This window comes from Phragmites australis, chromosome 3 (assembly GCF_958298935.1).
Source record: "Phragmites australis chromosome 3, lpPhrAust1.1, whole genome shotgun sequence".
In the NCBI taxonomy this organism is placed as follows: domain Eukaryota; kingdom Viridiplantae; phylum Streptophyta; class Magnoliopsida; order Poales; family Poaceae; genus Phragmites; species Phragmites australis.
Window position 1 is genome coordinate 10,694,859 of NC_084923.1, and position 27,674 is coordinate 10,722,532.

The 27,674-nt window shown below is 42.2% G+C and overlaps 3 protein-coding genes across 3 annotated transcripts; 1 reads left to right on the plus strand and 2 right to left on the minus strand.

Annotated features, from left to right (window-relative positions):
* Positions 1-4,220: 4,220 nt before the first annotated feature.
* LOC133910490 (uncharacterized) lies at positions 4,221-5,099 on the minus strand. Its single transcript, XM_062352870.1, has 4 exons — positions 4,923-5,099; positions 4,723-4,826; positions 4,473-4,638; positions 4,221-4,373 (listed from the first exon to the last, which is right to left on the minus strand). The coding sequence occupies exons 1-4, from the start codon at positions 5,097-5,099 to the stop codon at positions 4,221-4,223; spliced, it is 600 nt and encodes a 199-aa protein (XP_062208854.1).
* A 7,101-nt stretch (positions 5,100-12,200) lies between these two features.
* LOC133912088 (uncharacterized) lies at positions 12,201-14,796 on the minus strand. The gene is made up of 5 exons (XM_062354661.1): positions 14,391-14,796; positions 14,200-14,303; positions 13,908-14,076; positions 13,568-13,786; positions 12,201-13,484 (listed from the first exon to the last, which is right to left on the minus strand). The coding sequence occupies exons 1-5, from the start codon at positions 14,565-14,567 to the stop codon at positions 12,540-12,542; spliced, it is 1,614 nt and encodes a 537-aa protein (XP_062210645.1). The 5' UTR covers positions 14,568-14,796; the 3' UTR covers positions 12,201-12,539.
* A 4,899-nt stretch (positions 14,797-19,695) lies between these two features.
* On the plus strand, positions 19,696-22,040 carry LOC133912089 (uncharacterized). Its single transcript, XM_062354662.1, has 3 exons — positions 19,696-19,863; positions 20,645-20,792; positions 21,687-22,040. Exons 1-3 carry the CDS (start codon positions 19,809-19,811, stop codon positions 21,760-21,762), a joined length of 279 nt encoding a protein of 92 aa, XP_062210646.1. The 5' UTR covers positions 19,696-19,808; the 3' UTR covers positions 21,763-22,040.
* Positions 22,041-27,674: the final 5,634 nt, after the last annotated feature.

The following is a 27,674-nucleotide window of genomic DNA, read 5'->3' on the forward strand; positions in this document are numbered from 1 at the left end:
AAATATCGGGTGAACCACATTACCATCTTCTTCATCCTTGTACTTTTAGGGTTTGGATGCTCAAGGATGGTAAAAGAAAAATTACTCAAATCAACACCAGATGGACCGTTATGGATTTGACCATTTCTATAGAAAATTCTGAGACTTATAAGGTTTGACATAATTGCAATGTAAACAATTATATCAAAACAAATTATCAACTTATTTTCCCGTTAATTAAAAATAAAATTCTTCAAAATTCTAATTTCTATACCATAATTAAATATTTGCAACCTAAAATGTAAGCTACAATTAATCTTTCAAAAGCACAATCTTACATACATAATGAACCAGCATAACCTAAGATTTTTCCCATTAATTACAATATGTGACATGACATAATTTACAATGAACTATAAAAATATTCTTAGACTAAATCATAAATTATATCGACTAAGTCTATATCAGTACAAATATTCTAAAAATACATAATTCAATATGCATAACCCAGAACAAATATCGCAAATTGAATGGCACATCTACAAGATAATAGAACTGAATCTATAATTTCTTTCCCTCTAAAGTAAATATTGCATCCTACATAGATCTAAATTATTTTTACTATAAATTATTTCTACATACATCTAAAACTAACATATATTTCTACATACATCTAACATAATTTTTACGTACATCTAAATTTATTCCCCTACTCATTTATCCAAACATAAATTATTTCTATATACATCTAAATCTGACAAATATTTCTACAGTTATCTAAAACTAACAAATATCTAATTAAATGTATCAAACCTAAAAAACAGAACTAACAAAAACATGCTAAATTTCTTTTAGCTTCCTCCTCCCTCCTCCTTCTCCCGTCTTCTTTCTCCTTCCTCTTTTTTCCTTCTCTTCTTCTTCCCTCTTCTTTCCTCTTCTTGGCTGAATGCACAATGGGCACGGACGGGCGCGATGGATAGGCGGAGTAGGTGAGGTACGCGACATGCAATGGTCCAGTGAAAATTGATAATTTTCGCATAACGGTCCAACAAAAAACAATTTTGCACAACCAATTTGTGAAAATAAAATTTTTGCTGACCGAACTGCAAAAATTATAATTTTCATACTTTCAATCATAGAAAATATTTTCTTCAATGAGTAAAAATTCAATTTTTTTGGATCCAAAGAGTAAAAATCTAGTTTTCGCTCTTTCATTGTGCGAAAACTAGATTTTGCCGGACTATCTCATGACAGTGGGTTATTTTTTGTAAAATTTTGAATTTATGCAATATTTTTGAAATTGTTGTAGAAAAAAGTAATATTAAAAAATCACCGCACTGAAGCCTCCGCCTCCGCTCAGACCCACGACTACCACGCTGACGCCCACACCCAACACTTCTCCCCAGCGTCCGCTCTACTCCGCGCTCTCTCCACGTGCCGCGGCAAACGCTCCTCCCCCCACCATGTCGTTCGTGGACACCGACGATGAGGGCCCCCTGCGCAGCCTCTTCGTGCTCTCCCGGATCAAACTGATTTTTTTTCATGTTTGTCAAGAACATCCAATTTTTTTTAGATCAGTTGAAGAGTTGGGATGGGGCGTCGAGGCGTTGCCGGTAGTGGAGGCGCCAAGGCCGCGTCAACCGCAGCTGACACCGGCTATTGCGGCTGCGCCGACGTGGGTGGGGGCGCAGGCAGTGGCAGGAGCCCGTGCTCCGGTGACGACGGCTCCGACTTGGGCTCCCTTTTGAGGAACGGCAGGAAGTTGAGCCCGCCTTGAATCAAGACAGCAGCAACATAGGTATTGAGATGCTCTTTTTTAACTCGGCCTGTTTATACATGTCGAACAATGCCATACTACAAAGTAATTCATGATTTTTCCATCTTTATTTCTCCTTCATTTATCATTTACAAGATTAATTACAGAAACATATTTTTGCAAGAATTTTATCCTCCAGCTGGAGGTTGTATTGGCATGCTGCCCTTTATCAGAATATCTTTTCAGGTTTTCCTCTCCCTATTTTTTAATCCGTTTTTTGTTGAGTAAGAACTTTGATCGCGGCTTTTTCTTGTGTATTATCTTCACATTTATCCCCTTCAATTTCTGTTGCGATTTCAAATTGCCCTTGCTTGCGGAAGATGGAAATAATCACCCCTCATCTGAGCCTATATCTCTAGAAGTGAGCCTTGAGCCGTCATTATCATTATCATCCTCGCCACCAATTATTCTCCTTCATGTAAACGTTCCAGATGAATCTCACAGAAGATAAGAAGATAATCCATACTAGAGGACAAATCCACAACATCCAGTAGTATGTCCAATTCAGATTTCTTAGGCGACACATTTACCAAGCCAAGCGTGAATGCAAGATATACCGCAAGAAGGAAGAGCAAAAAGAAAAACAAGAAGCACAAGCAACGTTGTTGAAAACCAACGGATGGATCTGAAGCTAAATGCAGAGAGAGCAACAATTCTGCCCCTGTAATAGATGTGGGTGATTGTGAAGATTTGACACTTTCACCTAAGCATGTTGGTGGCATACCCTTTGAAGAAACTTTTTCTCCCAATTCTTCTGTTAAAGAAGCTTCTGAAGAGGCTCATGAGAGTGAAAATGATAATGAGTACCATTGCGGTTCAGGTGCTTCAGTTTCGAGTGCATCCTACTGTGATGAGATAGAACTCGCCAGGTCAACATCTTCATGCCCTGGATTGTTTGGATTATATGACAGCAGCAACTTCAGGTATTTGAAAAGTAAATTGTCCACAGTTCTTTTGTGTATACAGATTCTAAGCATGATATATCAAATAGTGTGAGTTTGACCAGTATTTTCCTGGCACTGGCAAATCTTGTAAAATATTTCATGTCTCTTCAATCTGGTGTTGTTCCATCTCAAAAATGCTTTTCTGGGTTCACAACTGCAAAGGATGCTAATTAAACTATTACTACCTCCGTTATGAAATAAATATCATTTTAGAAACTTGATTTTGTTCTCAAATAGATATAGTTTTAGATTTTTAAGGTGATGTTTTACTAGAGTGCTCATATTAAAGGCTATTAGAAAGTGGAGTTTTAATTTAATGAGTGTGGTGGATTGTTAACTTATGTGCCATTGATTGAATGTGGGAGAAATCGAAAGAGGTATACATGTCATGTATGAAAAAATTTATCGCAACTTGTTCTGTGTGCCGAAGGCTAAAACGATATCTAAAAGAGAATGGATGTAATACTTTCTTAGAAACAAGCAATGAATTTTGTTCTCGCAAATTGGCTTGGATGTTGCCCGGCTTGGCTTGGCGTGGGGGAGAGGAAAGAAGAAAGATAATGTGTTTTGGTGAAATAGAGGGAAGAGAGATATACGAGCATGGAAGAAAGATATGATGTAAAATAGCACTTTCTTTCCTGATTTTAATTTAAATTTTCCCATGGATATAAGGATGATTGAGGAATCAAGAGTTGAGACGTAGCACTTTTTCTAATATACAAAGTATAAGACATTGCATCAGCGACAATACAACCTTAGTTGTGTATGGGTATAATGATGCAGGAGGGATACATCTAAAATACAACTGCATATTTGTCAATGATCGTGCATCTAAAATAATGCATCTTATTCTTTGTTATGTCATACAGGTATTTGGTAGAAACACACACAATTAATGATGGTTAACGTGGTGTATTTTTCTAAAAAAATCCAGAGTCCTATTGTTATCATTGTAATAAATAAATAAAAACTGGATTGCATGTGACTAGCCATTTTCAATAACCTATGCATTATCATATAAACATCTCTTTGAGATATTGGTCATCTTCAAATATTTGTCTATTTTGGTTTATTGCAATTTTTATTACCATCTTGGTGCATTCTTCGTAAAGCATTATCCGATTTAAATCACGTATGTTACATATGTACGTTTAGTAGTATAAAAAAGATCAAGAACCTAGCTACCCCTATCCTCAATCGTTCCATGCGCAAGCCATTCGTTTCTAGCAAAAAATGTCGCATTTGAAGAGCTGAACGTACTGAAAGTTCATCTTCTTGTGCGCACCGAAGCTGTCACCTTCTTCGGTTTCAGCTGCCCATCGCCCAGTCCATCAGAGTTGGAAATTATGTAGCGTGGATTCTCCTCGCTGCTCTCCAGACTCCAATGCTAAGGCATTAGTCCTGTGTGGGGAAGGACGGCCATAGTCTGACTCTGAACTTTCGTCCGTTCCTTCCTGTCGCATCTTTTCGTGGTCGAATTCCTAACAGTGTGGACCGTTGCCATTGCCGTCCTGCTCGATTGTTTCCTGGAGCTCGGAGAAGTCTACCAGGATATTGTTTTCGGTGGCGATCTCTTTGGTCACCTTCTTCTTCAGCTCCATGTTTGTTTTGTCGCCAGACAACTTCCACACCAACTGCAAGGGCAACACAAATCCAACAGTGTCAACTCCAGCTATCCCGCATTCCAAACCCGAATCATTGAAACGCGCTGGAAACGATCATGTTCTTGTTACCATGGGATCGACGATGCCGGTGCCCTCCTTTGCCGCGGAGGCGAAGTCGTCGCCGAACTTGTTTTCCAGGATGTTGCGTGCGAACAACAGCTCCGGCAGGTCGCCGCACCACCGGGCTGCAAACATGATCCCGGCCGCCGCCTCCCTTGCCTCCTCGCCGGACTCCCTGCACACCAAATTGAATAGTCATGCAACCGTAAAGGAAACAAGATCAAGTAAGATGCTAAGGTGTAAAGAGGAATATACTTACTGTGGCTTGTCTAGCTGCGCGGCATGCTGGATGAGGCGCTTGCAGCAGAGCTCTATGATGTCGAACGCCTGCAGCATGTTGTCCTCCTCTATGACCTGCTCGGCCTGCCCTAAGAGAAGATGCATGCAAGCGTTAGTGCTCCCGCATTGGAAGAGTACGGCGCCACATTCGATGTGCGTGTAGAGATCACAGGTCCTTACGCGGCGGAGAGCACGGTCGAGGTGGCCAAGGGCGAGGAGCTGGCCGGCATCGCCACGGGAGATTGACTTGCGAGCAAGGCGGGGACGGCGGGCGATGGCGAGGCGCGACAAGGCGAGCTTGAGAAGGTTCTTAACCCTGGAGGTCTGCTTGGAGGTCTTTCTGTGGAAGAAGCCCATGGTTGATCGATTCTTGCCGAACTGATCCGAAATGTTGTCTGCTTGTTGGTCGTTTGCTTGATGGAGAGGAACGGGAAGACGGAAGAAGGTGGCTTGCTTGTGGATTGATCTGAAGTCTGCATTGGAGGGACAAAGGTTTTTGTAGGGCCATACTAGTGGCCTGGGGAAGTCTAATTTTAGTGTTTCTGCTGTCAGTTTGGTTTAAACGAACTCATTTTTCATTTGCAAGATAAGGCCTTGTTGCAACACGTGCCTGAAGAATGACTAAACGGGCACGGATTTAGTGGAGGTAAAGCAAACAAAACGTGCAAAAGATTTAACAGGGATAAATCAAATTGAACGTGATTTTTTTTAATAATGTAGTTATTTGTAAGGTGCTCTTTGTTTAGCTCATTTTTACTGTGAATTGGATCATAATCGAGACACTTATGTCTCTGGTTTTGTTTGTTATCCAATATTTACAACGGAAATTGAGTATTGCTTTGAGTTCATTTAGTATCTAGGGGTTCCGTTATCCCACTAGGCGAATTCAGCATGTTGTGATATTTCAAAAAAAAAATTTGTCAAAATATCATGTATGTGGTACACATAAAGTAAAATAAATCTGCATATGTTTAATGTCAAATTCATCCTAGATGTCAAAGGACAAAACAAACAAGCAGTATGTTTACGTGTGCAAAATGCCACTTGCATGTCATGTGCTAACAATACCACTTGTGTATTTTCAATCTAAATATTAAAGCTGAATTTGAAATTAGATTTTTCTTAAATACCTAACTCTACGTGTGCTACATGCATATAATTTTTTATGGAATTTTGGAACACTACAAAATGTTGGATTGATAGTATGTTTGCTAAGGGGGGCATCAGAATACGAGGAACTGTTCAAATAATATTTTAATTAATTGTTAAGTTAATTATTTAAATAATCAAGAATATAATATTTAATCCGAATATTATTCCGGTAGTTCCAGTATGTGGTTTATACCTAATATCGGAACACATACATTTTCAACAGGTAACATCACAATAAAGCGTAAGAAAGAGCTAGTAATTAAATTATATTACAAATATTTAGAAGATATCATTTACAACAATTTACAGGGATACTATACAGTGAAAAAGTAATATTTACGAACAACAACAACTAGGTGAAACCATATGCCCTTAGGCTCCACCCAAAAGCACATCACTCGAGTAAACAACATTACTCTTGTCCATCGTCAGCATCGACGGATATGAAGTAGCCGGCAACTAACCTTTTCTCGCCTGCAAACTTGAAAGAGCAGCGTGAGTACTTGCAAGACTTAATCCATATTAGGTACATATAATAACTCGGCTCCAAAGATTATGCAATCGAGCCATTAGTAAGGAGTAGGCCACAAGGTTAAGTAAAATTTATATGCATAAGCAACCTTAACACCTAAGTATGAGCATATATATTAAACCACAATTACCTTTCTACCATGTAATTAACCACTTGTACAAGAAAGTAAATGGAACCATCTCATATAAACAACTACTATCACCCATCATAACCAACATGGCACACCAAAACTCCAAAGTCAGAACTCTACGACCGATGCAGATGGACAGAAGCTTGCTCGATAATCGAGAGCGCGTTAATTCGAATTGATTTTACACCCTGCGGAGGGTACTCCTGGACCTACATGACACAAGACCACCGCCCACACAACCCGTTAGCTGCGACTGATGATTCACGTACCAAACATTCACGTACCCACTCCCAATCTTTATCCCCATGCCTGATGTATGTGAAGGCCATCGAAATCCCAAACGTACTACAATTTACCGGTGCTTCTCGGTGCCTCTACAAGCTCTTGCTCATACCCCGAACACATAGGTCAAACAAACACAGCAACTTATAGTACTTGGCTTACCCATACCATATCCGAGTATATGTTAAGTATCGAAAAGTGCTAGAGCTAACAACACCGACGATCAGTGTTTAACCGATACAAGCGGTCTATGGCATCCGGATTCTTCTCCCGAACTACACCGAGAAACTCCTCTGGTGCAGAACATACACCTAACACCGCCCACATCTCGCCTCATTCTCATACCTCATACAACTGTCATCATTGTCATTGTGTTTGTAAACAACAAGTGAGCCGTAAGCACATGAACAATAGTTGCACCATCGCTTGACTTCTATTACGGATCTATCTATTGCTAAACATTTCAAATAACTCTTAAGTTAGATATCAACAATGTTATCAAGGCTACAAAGATATGGATAATCAACAACTCAAGGTAGAGGTAATGCAATTCATCAACATAGGCTCTACCCACCAAAACCCGACAATGGACCCACTACTCATGCAAACATATAAAATGTGCAATTTATCAAGTTATACAATATGAGATCCAAAATAGTAGGTTAAGTATGCTTAGATGCTTGTCTTGCTGCTCTGACGGTTGCCTGATACTATCAGCGTAACACTCACAAAATTCTGGGGGTCCAGTGTCGCCCTCAACCACTTAGACCGGCAGCGTAACGCTATCTAAACGAATCAAGAATGTATTGCAAAAATAATCAAACGATGAAAAAAATGTGCATATGATGCATGCTTGACAATTAACATGAAGGTGACGTATTTCAAAAATATTTGCAAAAGATCACCAAATGATTAGGGTTCCGAAGTTTGAAACACTGAACAAGGTAACCTAAGTACATACAGCTTTGAAGGGCTGGCGGTAAAAATGACATGGAGGTGGCGGTCTGACCGTAGGCCTACAGAAGGTTTTGGCGCCTGGCAATCAGACCGACGGTATGTCGGTGGTCAGACCGACATCTAGTGGTCAAACCGGCCCTAATGTCGGTCTGATCGTGAGACCCTGCCGACGCCACTTTGCAAGGCTGCCAGCGAAGGCTCCGATGAAGCCTTCGACCACAAAAGGTACCAAAATGTTATATGGGACTAGTGGGGGGTGCTTCTAAAGTGATTTGGACAATATTCGCCGAGCTAAACTCAAAATATCCCATAGATAAGCCCTAGGCTAGGGTTAAGCTTAGGTCTAAACAACATGGGGACCGACTCGAGCTTGAAAATGAGAGAAAATCGGTAAGGGATGTCTCACCTTAGTGTAAGGAAGCTTTCTATTGAAGGGGTTCGCACCGGGGAAGCTTTGATTTAGAGATCAGGCTCTAGGGTGGAGTAGAGGCTTGAGGTGGATTAATTCGCGTGTAAACTTCACCGACGACAAGGGTGAAGGAGATGAGCTCGAGGAAGCCTTCGGGGAGCTCGAGGAAGCTCCCTCCGCCGATCTCTAGCAAGTAGGCCCCAGCGGCTGGCCCACCACCTCCTCTTTCTCTTCAGCTGCAACCCCACTTCCTCACCCCTCTCTCATGCCACTCTCTCCCTCTCCAACCGAGCAGCAAGGTGCTGCTACTCCCTCTCTAGCTCTCTCATTCTCCCTCAAATCTCTCCTTCAAGAGCAAGGATTTGAGATATTCATGTCACACCATTGAAATCCCTAACCCCTTAGCTACACATTCACCCAAGCTTTTCTTGCATGCATGAAGTTTTGGGTAAGTTCCAATCAATTTCGTCACCTTTGCTCCACTGAATTTTTAGTTGTAGTGTTTTCCTCTTCTGCGAACTTTTTCCTCCAATTCTTCCTTCGCTGAGCTGTCCCTACTGCGTCCTGAGTTGCCCTGGCTGGAACTCATCGTCGCTGGAGATGTTGAGTCCACGGGCCGCTACCTCAGTGCAGAGAAGCAAGGAACAGAGAAGAAGCAAGGAAGAAAAGGAAGAAAAGAGAAAGGAGAGAAAGAGGAAGAAAGGAATTTTTTTGGGGATTTTGTCGGATTCATTCCAAATTCGTGGTTCACACTGTAAGGTTAACCTATAATTAGTCCCTAGAGTGTTGTGGATTAATTTGTATGGTGGTTTTTGTCTTTGAAATTCATAACTGGTAGATCAAGTTGGTACACGTTAATTATGTCGATTTATTCATCGAATTTCTGGGATTAAAGGGCATAGAATCTCAATATGGCGTCAAAATGAAAGTTGTAGGTCTCACCGATGTATTTTCGATGGCGCTGGTCTCATTCAATTTGGATAAGCGATTTGGATGTTATCGCAAAAACCGTACCATAGTTCGAAACCGAAAACCTGCGCAGCAGATCTTTTTAAATCTAGGCGCGATAGAGGTAGAATTCGGGTTTCGCACAACATGAAAGTTGTAGATAATTTTCTCTAGATATCCTGATGTATTTATTTACCATATTTGGATAAACGGTTTAAAAGTTGTGCCCAAAATAGTGCAAAGCAGTCAATATGCCCTCATGTGTTCCGACAGTCAGACCGCGAGCGTGGCGGTCAGATCGCCAATCGTACAGAAAGTTTGGGGGTTCTAAGTGTTTCTCGTGGTCAGACCGCCCGGGTTCATGGTCGGACCACAAGACGGTGTGGTCAGACCGCCTGCGAATAGAGACTTTCTAGGAACTGCGCGTTCTGACAGTCACATCGCCCGCGGAGCAGTTGGACCATCAGGAAGGGTGTTTTCTGGATGAAGGTGTTTCTAAGCGTGTTTCCTTTGGAGTTCGATTCGAGTGTGTAGTTCAAGCATCCAATGTAAATTCACGTGGTCATTTCGGAATAGATTTTGAGTACAATCTTGTTTCTCAGGTGTCGGAAGTGTCGGTGTTAGTGGTGAGAGACCAACTTCTCGTCATGGTTAAGGCAAGTGCATGATGAATCCGTGCTTTGGCACAATTCGCTTGTTGGTGGTTTCTATTGATTCTTTTCAATTGTGTTTATTAAATATTCGAATCCCCCTATGTTCATGTGATTCATGTTCAAGTTCGAGATTCCATTCGCAACTTGTTCTACTTTATCTATTATTCATGATTCGGTGTTCCAGGAAATTTGGTTGTTTTTCTTTGATTTGGTCCGATTGTGTTTGTTCAAGATTCTAGATTTCTTATGTTCATGTGTTTCAAGTTCAAGAATGTGTTTCAAGATTCTGGTTTTCAGTTCATGTATTTCTTTACATTCCATTCAAGTTCCCGGTGAAATACCGGTTGTGCAATTTTGTTCTTATGTTCATGTTCCTATGAGTAAGTGTCAGCCCCACTTGCTCAGTTTTATCGGTAAATACAAAGGAAGTTCAGGATTTTCGTCTCGGATGGAAACTACAGGTTTATTGTTAAAATTCAGGATGTTCGCCTCGGATAGAAACTACGGGCTTATTGTTGAAATTCAGGATGTCTGTCTGGACGGAAACTACGAGGTTTATTGTTGTTTTCAAGGAAAAAGAAAATTCAGAATGTATCGTTCTTCCTTGATGATGCCGATGCGTTTGTTCTTCCGAGTCCAAATTGTACTTGCTGAGTGTTTTTACTCATTCTTGTGTTCTTATTTGGTTTGTAGGTACCAATGATTATCATTTGGTTTGTACGTACCAATGATTGTCATCTGGTTTGTAGGTACCAATGATTGTGGCATGTGTGGAAGGGGGAAATAGCATCACATAGTGACAGTGATCACACTTCAATCACATAGTAATTGTCTCCATCACATTCTAATGCCATACTTAGTTAACTTAGTCGGTTGCAGTTTGTGGCTGTTTTGGCGTAAGGTATCTGGTTCATGTGTTGCATCGGTCCTAGTTGTAAATGGTTATGCTTACTTTCCGTTTATGAATATCATGCATGTGGTGTATGTATAGATTTTTGCTTGTGCGCAGTTTCAGGGAAACTCTACCGAAATTTCGAATATTTGTTCATCGTGATAGGTTTTTAGATGATGGTTGGTAGCCATCCGGGTTGTGAGAATCCGAGGCATTACAGGGAATCCTAGTCAGACCGCTAGAAGAGTCTTGTGCTGAAATTTCTTAATTTTCTCATGTTTGTATTTTTTTCTTTTCTCCAAAGTATTTAGGGCTTCCCTAAGGAGCTCTAGACTATCTCCAAAGTATTTTTAAAACATGTTTAAACTCAAGTTATCAAACGAATGCACATAAATATAATATCATAAAGATTATGAATGCTTAATCACGTGATTAGCATTTTGGGATGTGACACAGAACCCCAAAGCAACAGTGGCTATGAAAGTCGATGAGGTATAGTAAGAGCAAGCAGTGTTAACGTACTGCGATGCACAAACAGAACCAAACATGTCGGGTAGGCCACCTACAAATCTTGATCCCTCGGCCATGCTGCAACACTTGAAACGGTGGACTAGCCACCTGTGGCTCTACGCTCGATTGTGTTCCGACGGTCCACTTGGGCGACAATTGAGATGTTAGTGTAACACCTCAAGCCTGTTAGTAATTTATTAGTAGCGGCGATAGCTCATATGGGCTAGGTGTTGGTGTGGTGGGACTAATACCACTTTAGGTATTTAGTGGGTGAAGATTAGCATATAAACCGTTACATTCTAAACATAGTACTTGGATTAACCCTCTTACATAAAACGAGGTTGAAAATATAAACAATATACTATACACATATGTGAGTGAGCAACCAGCATCGACCTCGGTGCTAAGCTGGCTAATGGGCGGGCCAGCGTGTCCGCCTAGCAATCGGGTGGGAGAAACAAACTGAGCGAGTAGCAGTCGTGCTCGACACAAGGCAACAGGCAAGATTTATATTTTTTTCATTTGGCCGATCTAAAACTAAAAGAATAAATTATAAATTTACTCTACCTAACTATGCTAAGTAAAAAAACTAAACAGTGATCTAAAAGCTACCTATTAAGTACCACTTGCATACGTCCATGCCATAGGCGGATCGACGGAGCCGCTCAGCTGGTCGTGGAAGCCATGGGCACATGTCTTGCTTCATATTTTTGGGAGGAAAATTTTATGAGATCAGGTTTTTCGGTGAGACATGTGCAGCGTGTTGACACGTGTTCTCGCGTGTGCAGGTATGCATTCGTGCGTACCGTGCGATCGCGTGTATACGATACGGATGAGAGTCTCACCGGGATCTTATACATATGAGTCTCACAAAATTTCTCTCCATATTTTTTAGCCCGATTCTATCTTGGAGTCGTCTTCGAGCTCTGGACAAAGGCATCCTTGGTGGTGAACCTAGTCAGAAGACGTTGTGCATTGGAAGGCATACAAATCTGCAGCTGAAGCACACCTACAATTAAAAACTCCTCACTTTTTACAGAAAACAATTGGCAATTTATCACACATTCACACTCAGTACTCCACTCTCTCTCTCTCTCTGTACAAAAAGATATCCATCATCCGCGCCACGCACAGCCCCTCGTTCTATTTGATTATACTCGTGTGATTTTCCAGAGGCAGGAAATCTCCAGGGATTCCGCACCAAACCACTGAAACCGCCACTCTGCCGGCGAAGCAACGGACCCGATTTCCTGCGCCGGAACTTCAGCTCAACGGGTAGTATTCCAGCTCTGAAGCCTGAACTAACTGCCGTTCTGCAACCGAAGAGCCCTCTCATCTCCTCGTGCGCACCGAGTTGGCCCTCCTCTCCGGGTTCAGCGGCCCGTGCCCCAGTCCGGGCGCGGCGCCGTACACCCTCTCCTGGAGCACCCGCGCGTCCGTGCCGATCCTGCGCACCTCCTCGTGCCGCGCGATGTGCTCGTTGCTGCGCTCCAGCGCGGACACGATCCTCGAGTACGGCGGGTGGGCGTACGCCGAGCTCTCGTACGCGTCACCGTCCCGCGCCACGCCGCCGTTGGTTCTTGTGTTGGCTGTCGGGTTCCTCCGGTACGGCGGGGTCACGTACTGGCCGCGCTGAGCGGCCAGGGCGTTGTGAAGCGCATGCGCATGCGCGTTGCCGCCGGCGAACTCCGTGGCGTGCCGCCTGTTCGGCGGGCGCGCTTGCTGCAGGTTGTTGTAGGGCGCGCCGTCCTGGAACGGTCGCGTGCCGGCAGCGCCGCCGGTGCCCACTGCGGAGGCCGTCCTCCTGTAGGATGGCTGGCGCAGCTGCGGCAGCGGCCAGACGACGTCGTCCACCACCTCGTCCTCCACTTCCACGTCGCTCTGGTCGAACACGACGCCTTTCCCCTTGTGCGCCGGGCCCGACCCGATCGAAGTCACCGTGCTCCTGTCACTCCACGACGGTGACGGCGATGGGGACTTCTGTGGTCTCCACTGCGGCGCCGCCCCTTGCTCCGTGGCTGCCGAGGTCTGCACCTGCACGGGATGCACCTTGTCGTAGCCACCGCCCCTCGATCCCTTCCCCTGGGACTCCGACCGCGACAGCTCGACTGCCGCCCGGGCGGCCATCGCGGCGAACGACGCCGACTCGAAGGCTGCCTCCGCCGCCATCCTTGCGTCGAGGTACTTCTTGGACTCCCTCGACACCTTCTCTTCTACGCTCAGCTGCGCAAGGCTGGGTTTCACCTTGCCATCAACAGAATTCTGCTTCCCCTGCACCTGGTACACACCGATTCTTGAAATCATGTACCACAAAATATTCTGAATTTCTGATGATCCTGTACTGAGATCATGGCACAAACCTCATGATGATCCGTCTTGACCGCACTCTCTTCGATAAATTCTTTGGCTGGCGCCTTCTTGGCTTGTACACTATGACCGTTGATCTGTGTGGTCGTGCAACCAACCTGCCGGTGAGTCTCAGGGAAGTCCAGCAAGATGTCGTGCTCGGCGGCGATCTCCTTGGCCAACCTCCTCTTCTGCTCCAAGCTCGCCCTCTCGCCGGACAACTTCCGCACCAACTGCAACAAACGGCGCAACCAACAAACAACAATCTTAAATTCCAACTCCCCTTAACACGTACAGTAGGCGAGACAACTTGTAAACTAAACGAGTTTAGTTGAAAGAAGTTAAAGCTACTACAGTGGGGTCGACGACGCCGTGGGCGCCCTCCTTGGCCGCCGTGGCGAAGTCCCGGCCGAACTTGTCCGCCAGGATGGCCCGCGCGTCCAGCAGCTCCGGCAGCTCGCCGCACCGCGCCGATGCGAACATCAGCCCGGCCGCCGCCTCCTTGATCTCCTCGCTGCACTCCCTGGGTTCCACCGAACGCATCCAACAAAAGTTGCAACATTTGCCTTGTGAGACGGGAGAACCGAGGAAACACAGAATCAATCGACAAATCGAGAACACGAATACGAGGAGACCGCGTGCATACTTGGGCTTATCCAGCTGCGCGGCTTGCTCGATGAGGATTTTGCAGTAGAGCTCTATGATGTCCAGCACCTCTAGCGTGTTGTCCTCCTCTATCACTTGCTCCGCCTGCGCGACAGGAACACACGCAACTCCGGATCACTACCGCAAACTGGCAAAGGGAAGGACACGCGACGCGAGCAGACGTGCACTTACGCGGAGGAGAGCGCGGTCGAGGTTGCCGATGGCGAGGAGCTGCCCGACGTCGCTGCGGGCGATGGACCGACGGCCGAGGCGCGGCCGGCGTACGACGGCGAGGCGCGCGGCGGCGAGCTTGACCAGGGACTTGAGCTTGGCGGTCTGCTTGGAGCTGTTCTTGCCGAAGAGACCCATGGCTGCTGGCCTGCTAGGCTGCGCCGGCGGTGGTTCTATTGGCGCTGCGGTGGTGACGGATTGTTTCTTCCCCCCTCTTATATTGGTCTCTGGATTGGTGCTCTGTGGCGAAGAAACCTGACTTGCTTGTAGACTACGGAGTTAGCTTTGGAGGGGCCAACATTGAGCTGTGCTGCTGTGCAGCTGATTCTTCTTTGGGAACTGGGTAGGCTCGAAGTTTGATAGAGGTTGATTTCAGGTGTGGTTCAGGCTCGGAATAACCATGCTTTGGAAACCTGTATTCTGCATCAGTTGGCGGCCAAAATGAATAACAAAAAGAAAAAAAATCAGATATTCATTACGGAAAAATAACTAAATAGTACTCCCTCCATTTCACCGAATTAGTTCAATGTGCGTACTAAGAAAGCACAACATTTAGATTATATTTCATTTCATACACTTGGATCATGCTTGCCCTATCAGCGGGCACTGTAAGTAGGTAAGGGGGGAACACCTACGTTTCGTGTACAGGCTCTGATGCTTTGCTTACTCCCCTAATGTTAGTTTATTGTGCAGTTGGGCGGCAATCGTGATGACCAATCTGACGGGGGTTTTTACCTGTAAATAAGATTTATTATAAATCACCAATAAATATGATTTATTAATATATTGAACAAAATTTAAGTAATTTTAGACAAAATAAAAAAAAACAAGTAAAATGCTGGTAAACATGATTGTTGGGGAAAACTTTCCAACAGACCACGTAATGGAGTGGTGTCCAAATAAGTTTAGGAGCTCATGACCCCTTGGTGGGATACATGAATTACAACTTATGTTATTGCACATGATCGGGCCAAATCTCTACATGTTCATAGGTTCGATCTCCATAGATAGCGCCAATGTTAGGAAAAATTTCTCAACAGGTGAGGTAATATAATGGTGTCCAAATGAGTTTGAGAGGTTATGACCCCTTGGAGTCTTATATATATGAGTGGAGAGATAGATAAATCTCCCTTTTATCCTTGCTGGAATACATGAACTACAACTTGTTCTATTACATATGGTTGGATCAAATATCTACGTGAGTTTATTCCTGAGCTATTTGGACTATCTCCTAATAATAATAAGTTTTTTTACTAGGATTTATTGATAGACCCGTTAAACGAGATATATGGGATATACCGGCTAAAAAAATTTCCCTACCGTGCACAAGACACGACGCCGAGCGCAGAAATTCGTTCGTAGCTTGCGCGCTAACGTGTCCCTAATCGCCTTGTTTGGTAGCTTTCCATGGCACGAAGCCACGAACCCTTTCTTTGCCTGCTCCAGTCCAGGTGATTGTTTTTCGCATAGCCACCTCAACGTCGTGCAACGCTGAATAATCAATTGCTGGCGCAGCGTTTTTGTCGTAGACGAGCGCGCTTGCGATCTCTAGACGCCCAAAATTAAAAGTGTCTCGTCATTTGGCAATCATAAGGGTCGTTTCTTCCAGGCCGGAGCACGAATCGTGAAACTTGTGTGTTCACAGTATCGTGGAGGACGATCCGAAAACATGGTTTGACGCCTCGCTTTTTCTTCTTTGTTTAATTGACTTGAGACTCCCGTTATATACTACGTGTACAGCGACATATATATGTACAAACATCATTGTTCAAACGTCGATTGATGCACGAGCACGACTAAATCCTGACTCCAAAATGTTGATCCACTAGGACGCTATTATATACTCACTGCAGAATATTTCCTGTTCTTCTTCTTCTTTTTAAAAGGAATAGAACATTAGATTATTCTCTCGTAAATGGGCCGATTCGGGCTGGCGTTCATCCGACGCAGTTCTATTTATCCAGCTTGAGCCCTAAGTTTATCCATCATGGCACTACACTGCGCCTTTAGAGATGCCTCTCAGAAAAAGGATTCGGTTGAGCACTCGAGCCACTTTACAGCTAAAACCTTTGGCGACCAGTAACAACTGACAAGGCATTCTTTTGCAAACGAGCACATCACTCACCGGTAAGACGTAAGGGCACGTCTTCACCGGTTTGAGGTTCGAATCTCGAGTTTACACATCATTAAAAGGTCTTTAAAGAAAACCCGAAGGATTTGGTAAAAAAACAACTGATAAGGTAGTTGTATTTTTTAATAAAACATAGGCAGTTGTATGCTCGGAGTATAGAATATAAAATAAAAATCTGAAGCGCTTTTCGATGATGGTTAGAGGAGGAATTTCCGACGAGTGGCAAACGCAAAGCATGCACGCATCATGGCCTGTGTCCACTTAGTTTAGCAATTGATGCCGCTTTCATCGTTGCGTTTCGTGAGCGCCTGCTCGGATTGATCTTCTACGACGTACGTGCTAGGAGTTGGAGATGGTGCGTCTGTAGCCTCGTGGAGAGTCTGGCCGGAACGACGAAAATGTTGTACTCTCTGAGAATTGAGAAGCATCTATTTGGAACACCTCGTCGTTGAGTCCACTTGGAGCCGGCCGTCAGCTATCAATAGCGTGAAACGGTGAAAATGACACGGCGTAACTTTATTAGTCTGGTGTGAGCTCGACGGGGAAACAGCGAGCATTTGCAGAAGCAAAATCCTAGTTTTTCGCTCATGTGACCGGAATACCCATGGCTAATCGTTGCACTGCAGTTAACTGTGACACCCCTCTTCTGATTGTGGTTTTGACGTCACGTCAAAATCCGACAGCAGCGAAAACAAGTGCTAGAACTCTACTGCTCGATAGAAAACATTACCGGGGCGTTCTTCCCGGTCTCCATCACCGGAAAATAAAAGCTTTGAAATCGGACAAGAAGCACACAAGCGTCAAACAAACCGCCCCCAAATCCGACCGCTCCATGCGGAGGCCATGCCACGTCAGGGGAAAAGACTGGACGTTATCATGCATGGCACAGGGACAGGGTGCAGGCTTGGCGCACAACACAACAGCGGCGTGATCGTTATCATATTATGAAATTATTTTCAAAATAAATCTATACATGTATTTTTTATATTTTTAAACTAGAACATTTTAAAAATTATTAATAGTTAAAGTTTAAAAAGTTATGGACTCATAGGTAGGTTTAGAAAGCAAACGAGCACGTGACTCATCAGTAAGATGCAATGGTGTATCTTCACTAGTCCAGAGTTCAAACTCCGAATTTACACCTTACTAAAAGATTTCTAAAGAATACTCCGGAATAAGAAGATCGAGCCTAAAAATAGGTATATTTAGAAAAGCCGTGGGTGATAGGTGCAAGCGAAGAAGGGACCATTACCTGTCACTCGAGACGAGTCGAGTGGCTGCGTGCGCCGCCGGAGCAGCAGAATAAAAAACTAGGGGGACCGGAAAGGCCCCAGCGCACCTTCGTTGTTCATGGGTGCAAAGCGATGCGCGGAGCCCATTTGCTCGTCTTCTACCGCGCCCGTCCCCTTGCTGACGCGGACCCCGGCCGTCGTCCCCGTCCTAATCCGTGCTGCCTGGTGCTGAAGGCGATTGGGGGAAACCTCATTCTTATCGCGGTGTCCCCCCTGGTGCACAGCAGGAAACCGGCTGATGTGGTGTCACCGATGTCCGATGGTGTTTGGATTGATAGTTGATACAATATCAGGCTGTCCACAGACCACAGTTCGGTTCTGATGGGAAAGCCGGAATCCTCCGCAAAATGGAAACCCAAGCAGTGGAGGCCAGTAGCTAACATTACCTACCACGGATAACTACGACAGATACTTTCACGTGCCTTCGATCCGTGATGAGCAGCACAATGCAAATTCACCATGATGTCTGATGCGCAGTCCTTGGTCAAGCACAAATTCATCACGATTTTTTCAATAAATAAAGCTTTATTAATTTCTATCATCGTAACAAGTAGATACAATTTCATTCCACTTCTGTACCACCAACCATGCATATAACCTAAAAGACAGAAAAAATAAGAAGGACAAAACAAATTTACCTCCATGTCTAGTGCACGCGTCGCCACCTCTTTCCTCCAACTTGTACCGTCGGGCAATCCACCTGGAGCGCCAAAAATCGGACGAAGTTTACCGCGGGAGTCAAATACGCGCGCATCAAGAAACGCCTTTTCACCTAAGAACCTGGAGTGAGCACCGAGTATTCCACGGGTGTACGCGGCCTTCTGGCGATGGCCATTGCCGGTCTGCCCCCGTCCTTCGTTTTTGTTTAGGACCGGTTGGTGCCAAAAGTGTCGAGCTCGGCGGCAACACGCGCTCGTCGGTTAGCCGTACCTGCCAGGACTTGCTCATGACTCGGTCGTTGTTGGTGAACGGATCGGTAGAATTGTCCTCACCCACGACCTGAGAGAATCCATCCAACAAGCTCGTGTGATTGAGTGGGGCTGCAAGCAATCCTTGAATTTGAGATCACCGTTGGTCCCATGAGAGGACAATGGGACAACGATGCAAATCTATTTATATCTATTATTATTTGAGTGTTAAAGGGAGTCATCATATTCATTTTTAAAATTATAAAATTATCACATTAATTGAAATGGCTATTTATTGTTATGAATATCTAACGTCTAGGTTAAACTAATGAGTCCATATCAAATATGATTTATAAATAGTTAAATTCGAAATTAAAATTATGAAAAAATAGCTATTCAATTTTCATATGGTATGACAAGCAAAATATCTAAATAAAGAGTCCAAATAAAATAAAATAAAATAAAATTGAAATTGTGGTTAGAATATAGAAAATAAGTATTCATATCAAATATAATCTTAGAAAAAAATTAAATTAATATAAAAATCAAATACCTAAATAAAAAGTCTATGTAAAATACAATTAATTAAATGTTATCTTGATAAAATATTACATCGAGACTAGCTACGTCATTAGCGTGAGCCACCTTACAGTTCTCAAGAACAAAATGATCAGCACATTTTTTTAGATTAAATCAGCACATTTTTTTTAGGGGAGATGATCAGCGCAGCTAATTCAACAATTTTTTTTGCCTTAGCTCGGCCTGGCCCAACTTCTTGGGCCAGTCTCAGATCTTAGTTGTGGACAAGTCCACCGAACCCGGCGAGGCCCATCCAACGCGTATAACCTGGGAAGTGGGATCAACAAAATTTGGGCCTTATGGGCCGCCTACTCCATCGGCCCAATAGCCCGTTCGCCTTCACCCGCCGAAACAAGAGGAGAGAGAACCTAGCCGTCAATGTCCGCGTTCCCTTCCAAGGGCGCTAGGGTTTAACCCCGACTGCTCGATCTCTCTCCCAGTCCGATTCGGTAGCATCTGGGCGGGCCACATGGGGTACCTCCAGGAGGCCAGGGAGAATCACGTCAAGAAGAAGGTCGAGGAAGGTGAGTCCAGCAGCATCCGTGCTTCTTAAGCTTTTGATCTGCTGTTGATTTGTCGTATTCAAGTACGCAAAGCTCGGATTAGTTCTGCGGTAGATGAGGAATTGGCGAGAAGGTGCTCCCCATCACTGTTGGTTCTTGAAATTTGGACACAATTCGTGAAATGATGCACCAAGCGACGAGGACAATGGTGTTTGCGGTTTCACCGAGCCAGGGAAGGAGATCACCTGATTTAGCGTTTGCTGGTTGGGATATTTGCAGAAAGTTCAAGCCTTATATTGAACCATTATTACAACCTTTATAGGCCAATTTTGTCATACTTGAATAGTATTAGTCATTTTTACTTTCTGGGAATAAAGATAACAGGGTAGCTTTCTTATGGAAGCGTGCAAATATATCTCCATGTCCAATGGACTGGAAGAATTTTATTCTTGAAGAATTACTTCTAGTGATTTTTGCCCCAGCGAGCCGTTTAGCGATTGTTGAAGCTGAAGGAACGAAGACCAACCGAAGAACATGTTCCTTTCGATATCTAGACCTCCCAAATACTGATGTGCATAAGAATGAAAAGAAAGAGCATGTTGCAAATTTGGTGGCATGCTTTTTCATGTGAACAGATTTCTCTCAATCAAATCTTACTGTTCAGTATTATCTGACAATAATATGTAGATTTGGGTCCGACTTATGGGGAAATTCTGTTCTGTTTTTATTATAGGTGTTCATTAAAGATTCTTGTCCTTATGTCTATGTGTTAAATTGACCTGCTACCTGTTTTGCTTTCCAGCTTTGCGAAGCAAAATGAAACAAAAGGCCCTTAAGGAATGTGATTTCTACTGTTCAAAATATGCCGAGTGTGCCCGGGGAAGAACATTCTCCGTTGTATGGCAATGCCGCAAACAAGCTAAAGAGTTGAATAATTGCCTTCATCAATAGTAAGTGCTCAGTGTGTCAGTATTGTAATTTGTTTATGTGTGGACAAATCATCCAAACGGCAGTGTGACACATCTTTTATTGTTTGAATTTCATTGTGTGAGGTAAAAATGCACTTGCAGTTGATGTTTAAAGTTCTTTATATACGTAGCACTTTTCAGCATTGAAGACTTTCACAATGCTCTGCAAGATATATAAGCAAAATGTCACATGTAGTGTCGTAGTCTAATCAGGAAAACTTAATATGCTGCCTTATATATTTGTAGTTGTTCCTTATAGAAATAAAGCGTTAAAGGTTGTTCCTATTTTAGGTTTTTGAAATTTCCATTACTGGCAGTAACATGTTTCATTTAGTCATTTGTATTTTGTATTTCTGGAGGTTGATTTGAGTTTAGAAGCTGTCTCAGTGACAGGTGCCAGTTAGCTGGTATTTGTTGCTAATACAGTGGTCCTTCCTACAATATTAGGCACTGGGTTGAGTTGGATTTTGATATGGTCAATCTGTATGCATGTGTTGGGAATTTGATTGAGTTGAGTGCAGTGTAGATTCTAAGTCCTGACCTGCATGGGGTATAGATTTGCAATTTGAGGATCCTCATATTTAAACATGTTTGCTGATCTCAAAATGGGGTAAATCTAGAAAGGCCATTAATGCTTTGTCTATCTTTCTCTGGTTTAGGGTTAGAACCAGTTACGGGCTGTGCTAGAGAATTTGCTCACTGGTTGAGAGGGCTCTGTTTCCGTCTTGTTGGGGAAGTATAACTATATCGAAAGATGCTAACGTTTTACATTTTCTTTTATGGATGTTGCCTGTTGCATTGGTTAACTTATCATCCATCAGCATGACAGACACCACATCCATGTAGTATTCACAGTGCGCTTTGTATCCTTGGCAGCACTAATGATGCAATCTTGGAAGAAATGAAGAAGGCTTACATGGTTGAGCAAGAGAGCAAGGAGAGGAACCAATAAGCATTATGCAATGGATAATGGGCATCGTGAGCTTTTCCGTGCTAGTATGTACACTGTAGTCCTTTGAATTTTGGCAGTTGTTTACTGGTTACCTTTGCTTGATTGATGCTAAATTCATGGGGGCTTTTGCAAACATTGATTTTACCCACATGCATAACCTGTTATAATCTCAAGGTTTCTGTTGAATGTACGATATCAGATGCTACCTTCTGCTATAATTTTCACCCCCAAATAGATTTTGTATGAATGAAGAGAATGCAGTTGCTTTTTGTTTCCAATGTTTCGTCAGTTCTAATTTCAACATTAGTGTGGAAGATACATTGTTCAGCTTCAGAGTCACATCATTGGGAATATTTGAATTCACGAGTTTCGTACAAAGTTAAGCAGAGGCGGCAAATTGCAGTGCTCTGTCCAATTTATCTTACCGCTAGCAAATTCGTTAGAACTGGAAACAACAGACAAAAGCTGACCATCAATAGGAAATCAAGTTCACACTTCACATCACCGTCCTCCTGAGAGGTCAGACCCAGGACCAATGCTCGTTGCAAATGATGATGCGTCCAACATGGCATACGAGTCGAACCTCTCATTCTGCACAAACATCAGAGTACTATAGTCCAGGTTCGTCATTGCCATCTCCGGGACTGTCAAGGTGCCGTGGAGGTATGAAAGACTTGCGCATGCTCGGCCCCAGCTTCAGCACCGAGCTCGCCTCCTCCGCCATGTACTCGCCACTGAGTCGTGGATCCACTGTATCAAGAATTCCTCCTCTGTTCCAGTGATCGAGCACCCAATCCAACAGCACAACCTGGTTATCCTGCAGGTCATGCTCCTCCAGTGACCTCCGTCCACAGGTCACCTCCAACAGAGGCAAGAGGGATGCCTCTTAATTTATATAGCAGGGGAGCAAAAGAGAGTTCTTCACAAAGTGAAAAGCCCTGCGAATGTTGAGCGGTGGGAAATTACACCGTGTCAACAAAGAGAACACTACTGGCCGGGTCTAACAAGTTATCTAATCTCCATGCCCTTGTTAAGATCCACGCTCTCACTTAGTCCTTTATTTTCCTCAATAAAACAGATCTTTGAAACACTCTAGCGTTTCTCTTTCCACACCTCCTAAGTCTCGCTAGTCATTAGTCTGTCTCATTGTCGGTATTGCAGGTAATTGTATAGAGACAAAAGAGTAGAGAAAGATAATTTTGTATTGATTTATGGAGTGTTTACATATTTATAGATACTGAATAGACATGATGAAAGAACATGTCTATTAGGAAGACACTCATTTTCAATAGATATAACTTTTAGTAATTGATCATATGTTAACACTTCATGACGCTCCCCTTGATCAATTATTCTAGTTGTAAACTTCTTTAAAACCCTGTGGGAAAATATGATAAAAAATAATATATTAATATGTTAATTGCCAGTAAAACTCCTTTAAAACCCAATAGAAAAATATGAGGATAAAATGATATGGCATATATTCGTTATTGTCTCATTGTAAGCTCATATGAGAAACTTAGATAAGAAAAACTCAGTTTTGAACGTAGAGAATAATAATTATGATCTATGGATCATATTAAAACCTCAAAAAAAAAACTCTTGGAAAAATAGGAAGAATAATAGTGATATACTGTTAAAAACTCATTTAAAACCCAATGAAAAATAAGGAGAAAATGATGCATTATATATTAATTATTTTCTCTTTGTAAATTAATATGAGAAAATATTTAAAAGAAAAACCCCATAAGAGAATTTAGAGAACAATAAATATATCTTTGATATCCCTTTTAAAAACCCTAAGAGGAAAAAATAAGAGATATGTCATATAATCTTGTGTAGGTATTGCCTTATTAAAAAACCTTATATGAGAAACCAGAAAGGAAAATACTGTGATATAATATGAACATGTTATTAATCAGGGATCCACCCCCTTGAACCTCATAGTTGTCAGCATACCAATTCCGTGAATATATTTTTGGAATATGAAAGTTGGTCAAGACTTAGTGAATAAATATATGAGATTATCACATGATTTAGTTTGCAAGATTTCTATCTCCCTATTATTTCAATTTATGAGGATAGAATAAATCAGTGACAATATGTTTGGTTATATTGCTATTTATATAACCTATTTGCATTTGAAAAATACATGCAGAATTATCTTCATAGATAATGGTTGGTGTTCAATGGAACTAATACCACATGATAGTTATATGTGGTTTATCATTATGCAAAGCTATATATATGTATGTAATGTTTCAGAATGATAGATGGAATTAGCCACTAAATCTGTTTTGATGACTCATATGAGAAGGCTATGTCACCATGAAATCAATCTTTGATCTAGTGTTATGTGAATTAGTTATATAGCCAGTATCTGGATATCCCACTATGATCATATCTTGATTTTTCTGATTGAAAATCAAGATATTTGGTGGCATAAAGATATTTATGGATATCATCTTTGACTCTCACATAATGGTGTTGTTGGAACTGCGCTATTTAAGCTAGCAAGTTATTTGTAAATACAATATCAGGTCTGTTATGATTTGCAAGATACATGAGCGCTTTGATGACATTAAAATATAGAACTTTAGGTTCAATATCTTTTCATTGTCAACCTAAGGTATGAATTGATCTTGATTCATATTTAGGGATTGAATGATCGTAAGTGTTTTGATGGATATGATTGTTCAATATCATTTGGATATTGGTAGACTCGTGGATGAATAGTCTAGAAGGAATATGCTCAAGTTGTAGATTTAAGCGAAATTTGGTTTTAACCAAATCATTCATATCAAATTCCGTCATAAGATGATTACATATTTTGTTGTGTGTGTTTTAGAGATGATACAAAATTTAATTAGGATTTCATTATGAACACACATATGTAAACGTTGTTGTTGGAGTAACTATTATATGGAAGGAACTCATTTAATCAGTTGTATCACAATCAACTTGACTGTTTAAAGTCATAGAGTGACTTTAAGCTGTACACAATATATATTGCGATTTGTATTTAGATTCAGAATACGAAGTCCATTAGGGACTTACATGTCTAAACCTATCCAATTCATTTGATATGCCAATGATATTGAATATGATAACATAATTTTCACACATACTATAGGGTATGTAGCATCGTAATTGATATCGGATCTCTGCGTGGACCCTTATACTGCATGCCTCGCTATTTCACCATCTTATTGAATAAAATTCTATTTTGTTTCCATAGGGAAGACATTGTATTGTTGAGAGAAAGAGATTCTCCTCAATTACCACCTTTGTTTTGACCAAGTTGAGTGTTGAAGCACTCTGCCTAGAACTTTTGGTCTGGATCCAATTGAAGATGTTCGGCTATTTTGAGGAGAAATATATGTTGACAATTTGTAGTCTTTGTACTGATTGATTCTATGGAATCAATATAGTTTGTGGAATCATTATCCGGTTTAACTCCGTGTATTTTCTAAAATAATAGAGTTAGGGTGTTCCTATGAGCCAGCGTCTGCATTTGTGTACATATTTGTGCGGGCATTTGGATGCTGAGCATCCATAGGCATTTGGGTAATGAATATCCATAAAGTGTCTATCAACTTGATGTTGATTTGTATTTACTATTGTGGAGGGATTTCTCTGTTTCTGCGGTAGCTTACAAGAAGCTTTATCCTTTGTGGTCGTACTTCTCCCATCTTATTTTGATTTGGGAGTCGAGTGATTTTTGTTAGGTACATTCACTCTTTCTGGCACATTAATAGTGAGAATCAGATTTGATGACACCTTGATGACGAGTAAATACATCTAGCAGATTATTTGCAATATGTTGCAAATATAAGATGTTTTGAATAAGGGTTCAAATCTCTATTACGTGGTTATGAGGACTGAATGTGAACATGTATGACATTCTCTTATAATTCATGGCATTCTTTGTGGTATTTATCTCCCCCTAATTTCGGGAATTGTCCTCACAATATTATGAGTATACATGCAATGAATATATCCCCTTTGGGGAACTCAAGGTATTATATGATTGCCGGATAATAATACCTCATATAGATCTCCAATGTCCTTTGATGTATATTGTAGGGTGGTAATATCTGTATGTGTAGAGCGTAACTGATTCGCAGATGGAAAATAGTTAGTTGATGCCAAATTTCCACATATTAATTGCAACAGAGGGAGCCGTATGATTGCAGTTTGATGAATTTAGTTTAATTGTGCGGTGTATAAATCGCATGTCACCAATAAGATGTTGGCAAATTGTAATTCTATGGTTGATCATGTAAATGATTTGGTTCTCTTGATGAGAGATTCAGCTAGATTATGAATGTGCACATAGGGTACTTAATCTAATGGTGCCCACAACTAAATATTAATTTAATGCATGTTAAGGAACGATATTATCTATGTGAATGAATTTGATCATGCGTCCATGACTATTTGCTCTATTTTTTTTATTAACTGAGCAATGAGTTCGGTAAAAGTGTGGTGCCTTATGGATAAGAACACATGTGGGACTATTTTATAGATACATCAATCAGTATTATTGAGTATCTAGATGGTCCATAAAATTATTGAATAGAGTTACATGTAAGTTCTTGAATGTGTTCAAGAAAATGGTTAGCGCATTATGAATTTTAAGGTAATAGGGTCTTAAAATTAAATTCTCTGTGACACATGTGGTGCACATAAATATGAAGATTTTGGGAATTGATATTGTGACCAATAGAATTGTTGATAATTTTTCTTATCATCTCTAAGGTAGAGTTACTAAGGCAATAATGTCGAGTCTTGATTTGATCAAGATAGAAAAATTATTTTGTACGCAATATGTGTTACGGATTTGATATATGTATAGTACAATCTAGATGGTGTATAGGAAAGTTTGACATATTCATCGATTAAGATGAGAAATTCCTCGTAGATTTCAATATGGAAATCATTTTGATGGATATCTCTATAACTTAGTAAGGTACGGATTGAATCAGGATATAATAGAGTATCATTGATTTTGACTTGATTACCCATAGGTAAAGTAATTATGGCCTGACCAGAGCCAACAATTATCGCATTGCGTCTAGCAATTGTCATCATTATCTCTTAGTAAGAGTTTGAAAATATTTTGGTTTCCCTAAGTATAGAATTTGTGGTGCATATGTCCACTAGGCACATTTCTTTCTCCATCGGATTAACTCTCGCAGAAATCTATATATAAAAATAAAGAATTTAATATGAAATTCTTATCAGATATATAGAATACATACAAACTTTATTTAGTATCACAGTGCTGATACAATATTGTATTACAAAATTGAAGTGTTTTCTATAAAATGGCCAATGGCCTCAAGCTACCGGCCAAATGGGCCTTGACCTTGTTGGCCTGGTGAGGGGGGGGGGGATCCGCCCCATATAAAATAAATTTAGGGGGGGGGGGGGTAGGATTACTGTTCCCCCACCAACCCACGCCCTATGGAGCCGTCATGCCGAGATGTCGCTACCACCGTGCCGAGATGCTGCCGCCGCCTGGTGGAAGCCGTGGGATGGGGCGAGGCGCCGACCGAAGAACGATGTGGGAGGAGGCAGGGTTGTCGACCGTGGGCCGCCGGATCTCGCGCGGAGCAATCGCGTCTGCCGGGAAGGAGACCGTGTTGCCGTGATGTGTGGTGCCATTGCGGGCGCGTCGCCGCGCTGTGATGAGCGCCGTTGGATGTTGTAGGGTCGCCGACCGTCGTTGGGTGGCGCAGACTGCTAGCCGTTGTTGGGTCATAGCCCCGGGTGTGCGGCACCGAAGCAGAAACGTCACCGCGTCGCGTTGAGTGCCGCCGCATGGAGGCCGCTACCGTAGGGCTTGTGGCCGCCGTGGTTGGGAACTGAGCCGTTGAAGGCTCATATAGAGATGCACAGGGATTGGC